At 37.3% G+C, this 16,372-nt stretch overlaps 2 protein-coding genes and 1 pseudogene across 2 annotated transcripts; all 3 read left to right on the top strand.

Moving 5' to 3' along the window:
- The first annotated feature begins 4,263 nt into the window (after window positions 1–4,263).
- LOC121802055 (protein NSP-INTERACTING KINASE 3-like) lies at window positions 4,264–8,520 on the top strand. Its single transcript, XM_042201609.1, has 11 exons — window positions 4,264–5,136; window positions 5,436–5,568; window positions 5,706–5,777; window positions 5,846–5,989; window positions 6,082–6,153; window positions 6,240–6,299; window positions 6,398–6,495; window positions 6,577–6,720; window positions 7,107–7,448; window positions 7,522–7,913; window positions 7,996–8,520. The coding sequence occupies exons 1-11, from the start codon at window positions 5,034–5,036 to the stop codon at window positions 8,314–8,316; spliced, it is 1,881 nt and encodes a 626-aa protein (XP_042057543.1). The 5' UTR covers window positions 4,264–5,033; the 3' UTR covers window positions 8,317–8,520.
- Window positions 8,521–9,681: 1,161 nt separating this feature from the next.
- On the top strand, window positions 9,682–16,035 carry LOC121802054 (annotated as a pseudogene).
- LOC121804344 (alpha-glucan water dikinase, chloroplastic-like) lies at window positions 14,165–16,328 on the top strand. The gene is made up of 5 exons (XM_042203828.1): window positions 14,165–14,200; window positions 15,069–15,167; window positions 15,293–15,466; window positions 15,969–16,036; window positions 16,124–16,328. The coding sequence occupies exons 1-5, from the start codon at window positions 14,165–14,167 to the stop codon at window positions 16,326–16,328; spliced, it is 582 nt and encodes a 193-aa protein (XP_042059762.1).
- The last annotated feature ends 44 nt before the right edge of the window (window positions 16,329–16,372 follow it).

Below are 16,372 nucleotides of genomic sequence, written 5' to 3'. Positions count from 1 at the left end.
TTTCACATGTGCCCTAATAAGAGTTGGTTCCATGATCTCTATGAAACTGATGGGACAGTGCTTCTTGGAAATAACAACATATGCAAGATCAGGGGAGTAGGGAAAGTGAAGCTGAGGTTGAAAGATGGTTTTATCAAAATCCTTACTGAAGTAAGGTTTATTCCACAAGTCAAAAGGAATTTGATCTCTTTGGGCATGTTGGAGCAGAAAGGCTTCAGTGTTCTACTGACTAATGGGAAGATGCTGGTGAAGTCAGGAGATAAGGTGGTAATGGAGGCAGAGAGACAGAACATTCTCTATTATCTTACTACAAATGCTGTGGATGAAGAGAGTTATGCTATTTCTGCTGATAATTTGATACATGGAGATACCAGTAGCAAACTTGATTCATGTGAGCAGTGTATCCTTGCAAAGGCAAAGAAGGCTCCATACCCTACAGGTATACACTCATCCACAGCACCATTAGATTACATTCATAGTGACTTGTGGGGGACTGCTCCTGTAAATTCTGTTGGTGGAGGGAGATACTACTTGTCTATTATTGATGACTATAGTAGGAAGTTGTGGGTGTAATTCTGAAAGAAAAATCGGAGACTTTCTCTAAGTTCAAACTGTGGTGCAACGAAGTGGAGTTAGAGAAAGATAGAAGTGTGAAGTGCCTTAGGACATATAATGGGCTTGAGTATTTATCTAAGGAGTTTGATTTGTACTGTAAGAGAAGGGCATGAAGCGCCACAGGACAACTCCTTGCAACCCCCAACAAAATGGGGTTGCAGAGAGAATGAACAGAACTATACTTGAGAGAGTAAGTTGCTTACTTCTTAGTTCTGGATTGAGCAGTAAATTCTGGGGTGAAGCTGTGTATACTGCTGCCTATTTGATCAACAAATGTCCAGCTACTGCATTGAAATCAGAAACTCCAGATTATATGTGGAATGGAGTTCATGGTGATTACTCTAAGTACAAGGTGTTTGGGTGTGCAGCCTATGCTCATATCAGACAAAATAAGCTTGAAGCAAGAGCCTTGAAATGTATTATGCTTGGTTATCAGATGGGAGTAAAAGGATATAGGCTCTGGTGTATTGAGCCTTGGAAGTAAAAGGTGATCATTAGTAGGGATGTGAAGTTTGTAGAAACTCAGTTTCCTTACCTAAATCAAAGTAAGACTTCTGATGATGCAGGCAGTGAATTGTTCAAGGTGGAGCCAGGTTCAGTAAGCCATGAGGTTGGTGGAGCCAGTGTGTCAGATAGTGATTTAGAACCAGATACAGGTGGTTCTTTCAGTCAAGGTGGAGGAGATATGGAGACTGAGGAAGATTTGAGTAACTACCAGCTTGCTAGAGATAGAGTGAGGAGACAGAATGTGAAGGCTCCTGCTAGGTATTCTGAAGCTGATGTTGTGTATTATGCTCTGTGTGCTGCAGAGAATATAGAGCTCTTTGATCCTCTCACCTACAAGGAAGCTATGGAAAGCAAAGACAAAGAAAGGTGGATAGAAGCCATGAATGAAGAAAGTGAGCCATTACTGAAAAACAGAACTTGGATATTGGTTGACAAGTCTCAGCTGAAAGTTGATGGAAAGGAAAGAAAATTAGTGAGCTGTAAGTGGGTGTTTAAGAAGAAAGTTGAGACCACTGATAAGGACAGAATAAAGTTCAAGGCTCGTTTGGTGGCTCGAGGGTTTACACAGGAGGAAGGTGTTGATTTCAATGAGGTGTTTGCCCCAGTTGTGAAGCACACTTCAATAAGAATATTACTTGCTGTTGTGAATCAGTTGAATTGGGAATTGCAGCAACTTGATGTTAAGACTGCCTTTCTCAATGGGGATCTTGAAAAAACTATTTTCATGAATCAACCAGAAGGCTATGCTAAGGTTGGAGAAGAAAATAAAGTCTGCTTGTTGAAGAAAAGTCTTTATGGACTAAAGCAAAGTCCTAAGCAATGGAATAGGAAATTTGATAAGCAGATGGTGAGACTTAATTTCATAAGGTCCAAATTTGATGATTGCATTTACATAAAGAAAAGAGGAGGTACTCCAGTTGCCTATCTTTTGCTTTATGTTGATGATATGCTCCTTGCTGGCCCATCTATGGTTGAGATACAGAGGATAAAAACTGATCTGCAGTCCAGTTTTGAGATGAAGGATTTGGGTGAAGCAAGGAAGATTTTGGGTATGAATATCCAGATAAACAGAAGTGATAGAAGGCTGTAGCTATTTCAGTCAGACTATATTGAAAAAGTTCTCAAGAAATTCAACATGGAGAATGCTAAAGCAGCCACAACTCCTCTCTCACAGAGCTTCAAACTTTCTAAGGAACAAGCTCCTAAAACTGAGCAGGAAACACTTGAGATGGAGTCAATTCCTTATTAATTTAACTTAATTATTAATTTAATCCGGTCAAAATTAACTTAATATTCGTTGACCATTATCCAATTAGGACTAAATGTGACCCATTTTTATTTGTGAAGGGACCGAATAATTCAAAAGATAATGTTTTGGACCAAAATCATAAAATTTCCATATGTTTAGGACCAAAAAGGGCCTTTAGTCTAAAAACTAAAAAGCATATTTTCTTTCTTGCTTCCGTCATCGGTCATCGGGATGCGTGAAAAAAATTCCTTAATAGTAGTAGAAATAGAATACTATAGGTTTGAAGTAATATAGTACTTCCTCATCGTATCCCATTTTGTTATGCGAGATTTTAAAATGACCGTCAATACATCGGTGTAGGTCCTGGATAGTCCTTTGCTCCTGGTCTTAACGAAGTTGAATTATAGTATTTTTTTTTGGATGTCACAATTAAATTGAGTTATTTTATTTTTTGATAAAATACAAGTATTCCATTATTCTTATTTTATTTCATCATCTATTTTATTTTATTTTATTTTTATCTTCTCTGCTTTATTTATTTTTTATATTTTTTAACACAATTTCTTAAGACTCGACTTAATTGGGACGAATGGAATGATAAAGAATTAAATTTGTTACAATTGTTGACCAGAGAATATTCAGCTTTTCCAATGCGACAGAAATACCCTTACGCCTAGTGTTTCACAAAACACAGATTAAAGAACATTTTTCCAACATTAATGTGAAGTCATGTACCCAACATTGAAATAAAAAAAAGGATCCTTATACATTGGAAAAAATAAATTAATTGAGTAGAAGAAAAAGAAATTTGTGATAAAGATTCCCACGCCTATTCCTTTTAACTCTTGAATATACATTTGATCTACAATTATGTGCACATGACAAACAAGATAAGTTGCAGTTGAAATATAGTTGTACGTACGAGTTTGCGTTAAAATGACAACACCTCTTAAAGTGACACTGTGACACCACGTATCCAGCAATATTATAAACGCTATACAACAATAGTGTAAATGCTAGACAACAATCTATAGATTGCTGTCTAGCGTATTGGATATTGCTGATCGAGAAAAAATTGTTGTATAGTGTATTGGATATTGCTGCCCGAGAAATTTACCCTTGAACATTTTTTATGATTGCCACATGGCAGCTGATTATTCGTTCATGTGTACAAATGATTGGCTAGGAATGATGGTATGGTGTTACTTTAAGAGGTATTGTCATTTTAACGCACCCCCTATCTATATGTCTTACAAAATTAGTATTTTATGAAAATAAATGGTTTTGATTATATTGGGTAGCTGAACAAACCATATCAACTCTTACCTAATAACCACATAACTATTCCTTCACCAACCATACTTTATTTAAAAATTAATGTATAGTCTATAGGATAAAATATTTAATAAAATAAGTTATTAATACTTCAAACATGTAAAATTATGTCTCTAAAGGAAGATAAGTATTTATACAATTTATGTATATTTATCACTGCCTCTTATTGTTCCTTGTCCATATTACTTTACTATTGTTACACTATTATATATCAACCACCTCTAAAAAATAAGTAAATTACATACTGCATTACGTACTACTACTACTAAACTACGGTATACTAACAATTCTCAGTAAATTAAATTTTATTGGTGACTGAAATTATAATAAATCACTCTGATAACAACTGCGAAGAAAAGTGTTTGATTAAAAAAGAAGTCAATGGCCTTGTATGCCAATTAACTTTAACAGATCCAAATCATTACAATTTAAATTTTAAAAAATAAAAAAAAGTCCGTAAACCGACAAAGAAGTGACAAAAAAGGCCATAGCTCGTGACCTGCCAAATAAATTTTCCTGCCATAAAATATCTGTATTTTTTCTTTCTAATCTGATTATATTTTTAATCTAAAGGTATGCTCATATGCCATTGTTCTATCTGCTCGTCAGTCCAAATCATCGAATTCAAAGCAAATTTATTGGTTCCCCGAAAAAATACAAGTAGCTTTTCACAATACATAAAACTCCACATATCACATCTGTATCTGTGAGGCGTCGTTGGCTTTACAGGCTTTATGTTATGCACCTTTTTGCAGAACTATCTTACTTTGTAAATACACTATTGAAATGTGTGAATTATGGCTGAAGAGTGAAGACTGAAGTGTGTAGAGTTATACTGTTCTTGAAAAAACTAGTGGATTTTTCATTTTTGTAAAGAATCAGATGCTATAAGCTGTAGAGATTTTTCTCTTTTTACCTTTTTTTGCATAGGCAAAGACGGATAGAAGGTTAAAACTGCGTGGAATTCATATACAAACTCAATTCCCACATCTCAAGCCTTTGTTTTTAAGAAAATACCCCTCATTTTTTTGGTTTCACTTCATCCCATGCTTGTGAACATTTTGGGTAAGAAATCTGCTCCGTTTGGATCAAGAAAGCACCTTTATCATCCGGGCCTTTTGTTTTTTTGCCTAAAGCTGGTGGATTTATTGGAGATTCAGTGAGTAGTTTCGGAATCTAGAAGTGGGAAATCTTTGTTTGGTGATGGTGGGATTGGGACTACTTTATTTGGTATGAGCATTGTGTGTGGAGTGTGTGAATTGCGGTGAGAATCACTTGTTCTATGTAGGGAATGAGAATTATGCAGAGAAGGTGAAATTAGTGGAGTATGGAAAGAGGAAAGTTCCTGCTTTGGCTAGTGGGATTGATGGTTTTGGCCTTAATTGAGGCTTCTCATTCAACTCTATCTCCTTCTGGTGTAAATTATGAAGGTAAATTTTCTTCTTTCTGAAAAAAGGTTTTGTTTTTTTAGTTTTCTTTGCTCAGTAATTTGGAAATTCTATGGAATGTTCTTTTGTGTGGATCTCCAAATCCTTGTGCCTAATGTTCTTGAATGTGTTTACCGCTGTCTCTTCATTAAATTGGACTTTTATAGTGGCTCCAGTAATAAATGTTTCCTGTTTTTCATCTACTTACTTGTTATCTTTAATGCTCTGCCTTACAATATTTGTTGAGAGGAAAGTATGAAACTGAGCACTAGTTTTGTTCCTGTTCTTGCAACTCCATGCAGTTGTTGCTCTGATCGCAATAAAGAATGACTTACACGATCCTTTCAATGTGCTGGAAAATTGGGATGCTAATTCTGTTGATCCTTGTAGCTGGAGAATGGTTACTTGTGGCCTAGATGGTTATGTCTCTGCTCTGTAAGTTGCTCGGCCGCCGAAACTAATGCTGAAATTGTTTTCTTAATGCCATCACTAATCTTTCTTGTTACCAATGCTTGCATAGTAGTGAAAAAGTTTTTCAATCTTATCACTGATCTTTATTGATGGTTAACCAGAGGACTATCTAGCCTTGGCCTATCTGGAACTCTGTCGCCCCGGATAGCGAACCTCACTAACTTGCTATCTGTGTAAGTAGTTTAGATAATGCTTGCTTCTTGGATGGAGTGTGATTTTCCTAATGCCTGTGTCTCTGTAGGTTACTGCAAAACAATGGAATCACTGGTACTATTCCGGCCGCTGTTGGGAAGTTAGAAAAGCTTCAAGCGCTCGACCTCTCTGTTAACAGGCTATCTGGTGAAATTCCCAGTTCTCTGGGGCATCTGAAGAACTTGAACTATCTGTGAGTTTGAGAATTATACAATCAACTAATTAACTAATACCACTACTTTCTGAAGATTGATTCTCATGCCTGCTATTCTTCTGGCAAGACAGGCGGCTTAACAATAACAGCCTTACTGGACCTATTCCCAACTCTCTGACCAAAGTCGAGAGCCTCACTCTCGTGTATGTCATCCTTCATTTCTCAAAATGGCTGTAGTATCCTCCTTCATTCATTAACTGTAGGCTTATTGTATTATCAATTCTTGCAGAGACATTTCCTTCAATAATTTCAGTGGCTCGTTGCCTAAAATCCATGCTAGAACGTTTAAGTGAGTTATCTTTCTAGTTACATGGACTAATTTGTACTCATATTGCATTATACTCGTTGCTAATTTTAAGTAGCCTCATTGCTCGAATCGGTTTTCAGAATGGTTGGGAACCCTCTAATTTGTGGACAGAATTCTCGAAACAATTGTTCTGTTGTCTACCCAGAGCCGTTGTCCTTCCCACCAGATGCTGTTAAAGGCAAATATCATCTCATCTTCTTCCATGGCTTGTGCCTCATGATCGAGATAATATATTATCTGATATCTGCTTCCTACGCAGGTCAATCAGACTCTGGAACAAAACATCATGTTGCAGTTGCTTTTGGAGCAAGCTTTGGTGGTTCCTTTTTAATCATAGTTGTTGTTGGCTTGCTGTTTTGGTGGCGATACATGCGACATCAACAGATATTTTTTGATATTAACGGTGAGTTTACATTGTTAGAACACGAATGAATGTATGCAATTTATATTGATAAATAGATGTGTCTCATCTGGTTCTTGAAAGTTAATGAATATTGGCGTTGAGATGGTAACCACTGAGCCCGACAAGTTTTTTTGCTCGATAGTTTCTTTTTATAGCTCGTAGAACTGGTCCTCAACATGCTTCTGCTCGCCCGTTCATTTTAGAATTACACTCATATATGTAAAGCAAAAGTTCTCATTGTTCATCATTCCTCTTTCCTCGGGAGAAGCTTTGTTTGCTCCTCGTTGCATCATATCCGAATACTATGTTTATTTTGCACGTGCTAATGCAATCACAGAAACTTGTCTTGGTTTGGAACTGACTTCCATTGCTATGATTTTTAACAGAGCAATATGACCCTGAGGTACGCCTAGGGCATTTGAGAAGGTATACTTTCAAGGAGCTTAGAGATGCAACTGATCATTTCAATGCGAAGAATATACTAGGCAAGGGAGGATTCGGTGTTGTATACAAGGGTCGCTTGAACAACGGGACTGTAGTGGCTGTGAAAAGGATAAAGGATTACAATGCTGTTGGTGGAGAGATACAGTTCCAGACAGAGGTAGAGTTGATCAGTTTGGCTGTTCACAGAAATCTCCTCCGACTCTGGGGGTTCTGCTCGACTGAAAGCGAGCGACTCCTAATCTATCCGTACATGCCAAATGGCAGTGTGGCATCGAGACTGAAAGGTAAGCAAAATCCAACAATCAATCATCAGTTGATCATTATGTAAAGGTATCCATAAATTGATTGTTTTGGCAGACCATGTCCATGGGAAGCCAGTACTGGACTGGTCAAGGCGGAAGAGGATAGCGCTGGGCAGTGCACGGGGTCTGGTGTATCTGCACGAGCAGTGTGACCCCAGAGTCATCCATCGCGACGTCAAAGCAGCCAACATTCTGCTGGATGAAGACTTTGAGGCTGTGGTTGGCGACTTTGGATTGGCGAAGCTCCTGGACCACCGCGATTCTCATGTCACAACAGCTGTCCGTGGCACTGTTGGTCACATAGCGCCGGAATACCTCTCGACGGGCCAATCATCCGAGAAGACTGATGTCTTCGGGTTCGGAATCCTACTCCTGGAGCTGATCACAGGACAAAAAGCTGTCGACTTTGGGCGGGGAAATAACCATAAAGGGGTGATACTAGACTGGGTATGACGACCACCACCATGCTCTCGCCTTTTAAAACTCTTACATACACAATGTTGATGATGTTGCTAAATTGGTGATATAGGTAAAGAAGCTTCACCGAGAAGGGAAGCTGAGGCTTATGGCAGACAAAGACCTGAAGAGAGAGTATGATGAAACAGAGCTTAAGGAAATGGTTGAGGTGGCATTGCTGTGCACGCAGTTCAATCCGTTGCATCGGCCTAAAATGTCAGAGGTTTTGAGAATGCTGGAAGGCGATGGCCAAGCAGAGAAGTGGGAGGAGCAATCACAGAACAATGAGCCCCCTAGATACCGATCATTTGAACATCCCGTTCAAAGATACTCGGACTTGATAGACGAATCCTCCCTTGTAGTTGAGGCTATGGAGCTATCCGGGCCAAGGTAGCATCTTTCCATAAGGTTGGTTAGTTTATGGTATCGATTATTAAGCTAAAAGATTTGAAGATTTGCCATTCGCTGCTGTCTATAGTGTTTGTTTGGAGCTATTTGTGTGTTTGAAATCACTTGTATAAAAGAAAGAGAGAGGGAACGAAAGAATCATGTACATTTGAGTTGTTTGGTGGAAGTATTAGATTCATTACATTTCCAACTCATAATCGTGTTTTGCAATGTGATGCATATGTTATGGTATAGCTAAATTATTTAGGATTAATTGTAGAGAGAGTTAGAGGTCATGAATTAAATTGTACTGCACTACTAACATATTTTGATTATTTGGGAGGCCATAATCCAAAAATATACCCCTATATTCTTCACAACTATATGTTGATTTAGCCAAGGCCCAGAAATTATATGCTTTCCACAAACAATAATATAGGAATGTAAGTTAAGAGTTACTATAATATAATGAGAATTTTATAATAAGATAATGAGAATTACATAGGGCCAACTCCAGTAAATATACCGCATAGTATATTTTAAAATTAAAATTATGCCTTTAATTAATTTAGCTCAAAAAAGGGGAAAGCGCCTGGGATTGCTTCGACTAATGTCTTGGGAAAGATGTGACATTTTATATCGAAAACGAGCACCATGTGAGATCCTATGCGGAGTCATAAATTAATAATCATATGATGATCTAATTAACAATGCCTCAATCAGATTCTGTACACATATAGTATTTCTGAATTAAAGACAAGTATCAAATATTGTCATAATGCTCAAGTTCGTCATAATAATGTATTGATTGTACTTGTAGAGTAACATTTTTATACATACATACCGGAAATATATTGGGTATATTCCCATTTTAGAAATTCATACATTCTATAAATTATATACTCCGCGTGAACTACCAAATTGTGTGAATCGAATTATTATTGTAGTGACTTGGTAACGACTCAACTTGTTAAAGAGTACGAAATCTTTAATTCAAATAAAAACCTGAATATAATATGTACTACATTACACGAATCCATTAATAATACGATCGAAAAAAACAGAAATATAGTAAAAAAAATATCTCCAGACTTTATTAAATTTATATGTATATTTATGGCGTCGAAAATTATCAACCAAATCGTAATTGGAAATTTCCATTAAAATATCTAATGAGTAAAAAATATCCAATCACAAGCCAACAAAGCAGCCGCAAGTCATGGACCCCACGCCTATGCTCCGGGCACGTGATTAATCTCCAAAGCACGTTATTTTTGGTATACCTCTCTCATGTTGCCACGTGTCCCCTTTTCTCACAATAATAATATTATCAGTTAATGAATCTAATTTTTTGGGGTGTTTGTGTGGAATTTTTAGCAACTCAATGCTTTGAATACCTTATATGACTCTAAGCCTATTGTTCTAGCACCTCTTATCGCATGAGAGTCATTTTTAAGGCATTCAATCAAGTTTATTTTAAGGCATTCAAATTGTTACTATTATGAATTTAGCAGTTATGCATTCTGTACATGCATATTTGCATTGCATATGTTCTTATCTGTTCATCTATCTCTATCTTTCTTTAAATGCTCTTCTTTGGAAACTTGCGTGGATTTATATCCGTACAACACCCTACTAATTAGTTATGTTTGAAAAGCTTAAATCTTTGGCTCCAGTAATGTATTATAAGGAATAGCTGCATTGTTGAAGGCTCTTACGATTCGTTGCTTGGGCATTTTTTCTTGAAAATATTGCTAAAAATCTCTATATGAAGTTTGAGCATATTTTGCAGCTGTTATAACTTCTGTAGTTCAGTCATCTGCAACTAATATTCATTCGTGTGGTGCGATTATTGGCTTTTGCTAAGAAGATCTAATATAGAGATTGTGCTTCAAGGCTGATGTGTATACATCGTTTAGGTGTTGAAAATTGTTCTTGTTTTTGTTTTTGTTTTCAGGAATCATATAGTTCAATGAAACTAATATGTTAATAATAACATAAGTGTAATTATTTCAGATCAATCGCATCTGTATGCTGAAATATCATTAAAGGATGTATGCTTCATGATATAATTTGTAATCAAGCAAGCGAGTTTGGTTATCCTAAGATCTTTAACCTGTCGGGATCAGATTGTGAGGGCATGCAGTAAACCGGTTGATATCTGATTAAGTTTGTTCCATATGAGATAATACTTGGGTTGTTAAATATATCTAGCATTACAAGTACATAAATTGTGTTTCAGGTGGTCCTTGTCATTTCCACTGATATAGTACCAATTTTCAAGAATGACTGATGGTTCCAAAGATAGAATGGCCATTTCAAATACTTTTGGTAAATAATTGCAGTGTGATAGTCTCTAGCACTAAGAAGGTTTTGATACTCATGTTAGTATGCTGATTTTGAAATTTAATATGGTTTTTAGTGGCTGATATTGAATTGACTCAGTTTCAAATATTCTGAGATATTATTGGTGTAACTTTGCACTCATATTGAAATCATGTACTTCCTCCGTCCCAACTGAGTTGAGTCATTATTTTTGGCAAAAAACAAACATCTAATCCCTCTTACTCTATTCCCTCTCCTACTTTACTCTCTCTTATCTCTCCTACATTATTCTCACTCCTATTTTATTATATTTTCATTTAACTCATTTCTTAATCTCAGTGCACAAAAGAAATGCCTCAACTTATTTAACTTAGTTGGGATGGAGGGAGTATTATAATCTAGCTATAAACTTCTGTTTGACATCTATGTTGCTGAATATGATATGAAGATGTATCTATGTCTCGTTTGCTAAATATTTACAATCAGTTCTTGTCTACTTAATTATCCACAACATCAACATCTTGATTTGAATAGCATATTTTTGTTTCCTGGGCATGCTCTGATCAGCCAGCAATATTTAATTTGGATTTGCAAGTGGCATTTTAATGTTTCACCAGCCTCCACTCCACTACTGTGTTTTATGCTTTCCTCTAAATCTTGGTTCATCATTATGTTTTTTGTCTTTCATGTGCAGTAGGCTGCTTCACTAGATTTTGTGCTAGATTGTCATTGTTAATAGATGAACTGGAATGCTGTGATACAGCATGGGGTATTTATTTCGTTTGTGGAGAGCTTAGTGGAGCATTCTCGAAATCTCACTTTTCTCTATGATTCTATTAATATTTTTATTGCTGCTTACACTTAGTCTCTAACATGCTCTATTTTGTGATATAGGCTTGTGGAGACGAAACTACTGGCAGCTTTTTCATTGACTCCTTCTGAGGAATAAGTTCTTGAAGACTATGTGGAAGGACTTTCTGAGGTTTCTGCTTCAAGCGTCACTTCTTCACGAGGTTCCTTCTTCAAGCTTCTCCTTCGTTACCGTATTTCTCTTCCCTTGTATATATTCGTAGCTCCTCCCACCCTCAATGTTTGTATTCACACTCCCAAAGCTCCACAAACATCTCCATTCATCTAATTCGATTCTCAATTCGCTATCGAGTTACCTTACCAAACACATTGACTCTTTCCTTACTACCGATTACTTGGACCAGAAGACCCTTCTATCTGCCCATGCCGCGCTATCATAACAACTGGTAACGCACACTATAAATTTATCGCATCAAAGCTGATAGCATATTATGCGTCCCTCAAACAGTCCCATAATTCAACCAAAGTATTTGATTCCCTCACTTTTACACATAACTTTCTTTGGAACTCCATCATCGAAGCCCATTTTTCTAATGGGGACCATGTGCAAGCCATTAACTTCTTCTCCAAGATGAGGTTTGCTGCCATTTTGCCTACACAATTTACCATACCAATGGTTGTTTCTGCTTGTGCTGAACTCCAATCACTTTCTATTGGCATGAAATTTCATGGATTAATCTCAAAACCGAATCTTTTCGATGGAAACTCTGCTGTTTTTGCTTCATTCGTGTATATGTATTCGAAATGTGGAACTATGGACTATGCATCTCTTATGTTTGATGAAACTACTGTTAAAGATGTGGTTGTTTGGACTGCACTTGTGATAGGCACGGCACGTGCAGAATGGCGAGAGTGAGAAAGGTTTTCACTGTCTTTGTGAGATGCATAGAACTGGTGGCAATAGTGAGAAGCTGAATTTCCGAACATTAGAAGGGGGTTTCCAAGCTTGTGGAAACTTGTGTGCTTTGGTTGAAGGTAGGTGCTTGCATGTGCTGGCTCTAAAATCAGGAATTGTATCCTCAAATGTGGTTCAGTCTGCCATTTTGTCAATGTATTCCAAGTGTGGTAGTGTTGAGGATGCTCGTATGTCTTTTTCAGAAGTTGTAGATAAGGATCTAATATCATGGACATTAGTCATGGGTGTCTTTTCAAGGTTGGGGTGCATTGTTGAATGCTTTGATATATTTTTGAGGATGCAAGCTACTGGTTTACATCCTGATGGAATGGCAATTAGTTGTTTGGTTTCTAGTTTTGCTAATTCATTGAGAGTCTCTGAAGGGAAGGCACTCCATAGTTTTATTATCAGGAGGAATTATATGATTGATGAGAAGGTACATATTTCGTAATTGTCAATGTACTGTAAGTTTGGCCTCGTGGATCTTGCTGGGAAGATTTTTATTCAATGCCGCGATCAGGTAAAAGATTCTTGGAATATAATTGTGTCTAGCTATGAAAAGGTAGGATTAGATAAGAAATGTATAATGCTCTTCGGACAAATGCAACGTCAAGGGATTAAACCTGATTTATCCAGTATATTATCATTAATTTCTTCCTGCTCGATATTGGGAGCCATCTGTTTTGCTCGTTCTATACACTGCTGTATGATGAAAACAATGATGCTTGAGAAGGTCACAATTGTTAATTCACTGATAAACATGTATGGGAAATGTAGTAAGTTGAATGAAGCAGAAAGGTTACTCAATCACACATCACATGACATTACTACATGGAACTCTCTTATCTCATCTTACATTGACAATGGTAATTGTCTCAAGGCTATAGCTCTTTTCGATGTAATGATTACGAGAGGCTTAAAGCCTAACAAAGCAACACTAGCTGTTTTGTTGTCTGCTTGTGCTCAGATTGCATCTCTTGAAAAGGGGAAAAAAGTTCATGATTATATCATAGAAGCTGGATTTGGCTGTGAAGTTTCTGTTGCTACATCGTTGGTTGATATGTATGCCAAATGTGGAAAAATTGATATGGCAAAAGAAATTTTTGACTCACTAAGTGATAGGGATATCATATGTTGGAATGTAATGATTTCCTGTTATGGTATGCATGGATATGGAAAATCTGCAGTTGAGATGTTCCAACGAATGAAAGAATCTGATGTTAGACCAAATGACCTAACATTTCTAGCAGTACTCTCAGCATGTGTTCATGCTGGATTAGTTGATGAGGGCAAGTCAATCTTCCACAAAATGAAGGAATATTCTATTGCACCCACACTAAAGCACTATGCATGTATGGTGGATCTTTATGGGCGATATGGTTATCTGGATGAGGCAGAAGCTCTTGTTTTATCGATGCCGTTTACCCCTGATGGGGGCATATGGGGTTCTCTGCTAAATTCTTGTAAATTACATAATAATGCTGCAATGGGTATGAAGATAGCAAACCATGCTATTGAAGCTGACCCAGAAAATGATGGGTATTACATATTGGTCTCAGACTTTTATGGCTCTATGGGCATGTGGGAAGATGTAGGGCAAGTGAGGAAAAAGATGAAGGATAGAGGGGTAAGAAAAACTGTAGGTTGGAGTGCTGCATAAACTGGCAGAATGACCACAAAATGTGGTCTGTCAAGTAATCGAACCTTAAAGATATTAGAATATCTAGAAACGAATTAAAGTCTCTCTTCTACATTTTATTTGTAAATGGCAGCCAGCTGTGCTTTGGTTGGATTGAGGAAGGTAATAAGATACATATTTGAATTCCTAACTTCACTTCTGGTAGCTGAAGCATGATGCCAACTCTATATATTGAGTGGTGTCCTCTCTTTTGACTTAAATTAGCTAATCCCTTTCTCATTAAGATATTACTTTGTGGACATCATTTCGCGGGCGGAGGACGTACATTGTGGCTTGAATTGCTCTTAGGAATAGTTTTCCTCTAGAGACTTTATTTATTCAAGAGAAAAATCAGTGTTTCTTTTATAGGGTCTCTTTTGACACTTACTGGAATTTAAATTTCTTAAACGTACTATGATCTTACTAGTTGAAAGTTTTTTGGTGCACTTTGGATGGTAAAAGCTTGGCTTCATTTGCTCTAATAGCTTTGTGGATTAAATCCTGTGAAGAATGATTGGTACTACTATGGTATATCCCCTTTTTAGTCAGCACATGGGTGGTATACATCTGTGTAGCAGAGAGTTTCTTATGAACTGAACACAACTGCTTAACAATCTCTAGATTTTCCATTTTTATCTCTGCAGGTTGAGGCAGAAAAATTGCTAGTCCTGAAAAAAAAAGTCACACGAAGGACACTCCAGTTTCCTTGGTGAGATACGGAACACAGTTTTGGAACTTTCGGCACCACCACAGCTGGTAAGTCCCCTTCTAGTGCCACCACTTTTTTGCTAACCAGGCATTTTCTACTTTCCAATAGTTTCCATACATAATTGGAATTATATGTTGATGGCCACACCTCAAGAGTAGATTATAGCTAACATATTAAGTTACTACATGAGACTAATATTAAAAGTATACCCCGAAATTAGCAGTGTTGAGAAAGTGAATCATTTCAGATGCCCCATAGTTTACTTGAGAAACCTTGTCTCAGATTAAAGAGCTCAAGGAGAAGATGCAAAGTTCTGGCATGCCGTGGCCCGGGGTTGAAGGTGCAGAGAGATGGGAACAAGCATGGATGGCCATAAAGAAGGTAAGCCTATAGATGGGCATCCATACTTGCATGTTTTATGGAAACGTTGCCATCTTTTGATAATCATTGATTCAAGAACAACTGATCTTTACATCAGCCATATGTTTACTTTTCTGCATTTCTAGGTGTGGGCCTTAAAGTGGAACAAGAGGCCATACTTCAGCACAAGAAAAGTGAAGCTTGATCATGACTGTCTTTGCATGGCTGTCCTAGTTCAAGAAATAATAAATGCTGATTACGCATTCGTTATCCATACTACTAATCCATCTTCTGGGGATTCATCAGAAATATATGCTGAGGTAATAATATTTGCTATACTTTGTTTATACTTTATGAATTGTTAAAAAGTGTTGATTAGCGTTGCATGGGATATTCATCAACTGGCGCTTGTAAACACACAAGAAATATCAACGTACATGAGAGACACCATAGCTGAATAATTATAAAAGAAGGGATTCAATTACTAGATTGCCTCCTACTGCCTCCCACACCCTCAGTAAGGCCACAATTATCTCCGACACCCCCTCCTCCCCCAGCAAATGACTCTCCTTATATTTGCATTTGAAAGTAAACTTTTACTGATCAAAGAATTATGTGTCAAAAAGTACGGGCGCACTCAGGAGTGGCAAGTCTAGTACACCCCAATATATGTCTATAACCTCAGGTGACAAGCTAGACATGAAACTGGTAAATCATCAGCTACCTAAAATCAAAATTTATAGTTAAACTAAACAACCTATATCTTTTCATATATTTTTTCTGTGCTGACTCATTTCTTGGGGGTTTAGCTCCAACTTAAAGAATGAGGTAAGAAGAGTTTTCAATGGCGAAGATCTAGAAGGTTATACTGGTGCTGGGCTTTATGACAGGTAAAGTTTTATGATTGACGCTCTTCTCTAATGTCACAGGATCTTTGGAATATAACCAAGCCCTGAACTTGATGGTGTTTCTTGCAGTGTCCCAATGGACGAAGAGGATCAAGTGGTGCTTGATTACTCATCTGATGCATTAATGGTTGATGGCGACTTTCGTCATTCAATTCTCTCTAGCATAGCCGTTGCAGGAAATGCCATCGAGGAGCTCTATGCATCCCCTCAAGATATTGAAGGCGTTGTCAAGGATGGAAAAATATACATAGTCCACACAAGACCACAGATGTGATCAAATTTCTTGAAGTCCAACTGTTTTCCGGGATGGAAAAGACC

The sequence above is a fragment of the Salvia splendens genome, chromosome 5 (genome assembly GCF_004379255.2).
Source record: "Salvia splendens isolate huo1 chromosome 5, SspV2, whole genome shotgun sequence".
Classification (NCBI taxonomy): Eukaryota; Viridiplantae; Streptophyta; class Magnoliopsida; order Lamiales; family Lamiaceae; genus Salvia; species Salvia splendens.
This window is presented reverse-complemented; position numbering and strand designations above follow the sequence as displayed.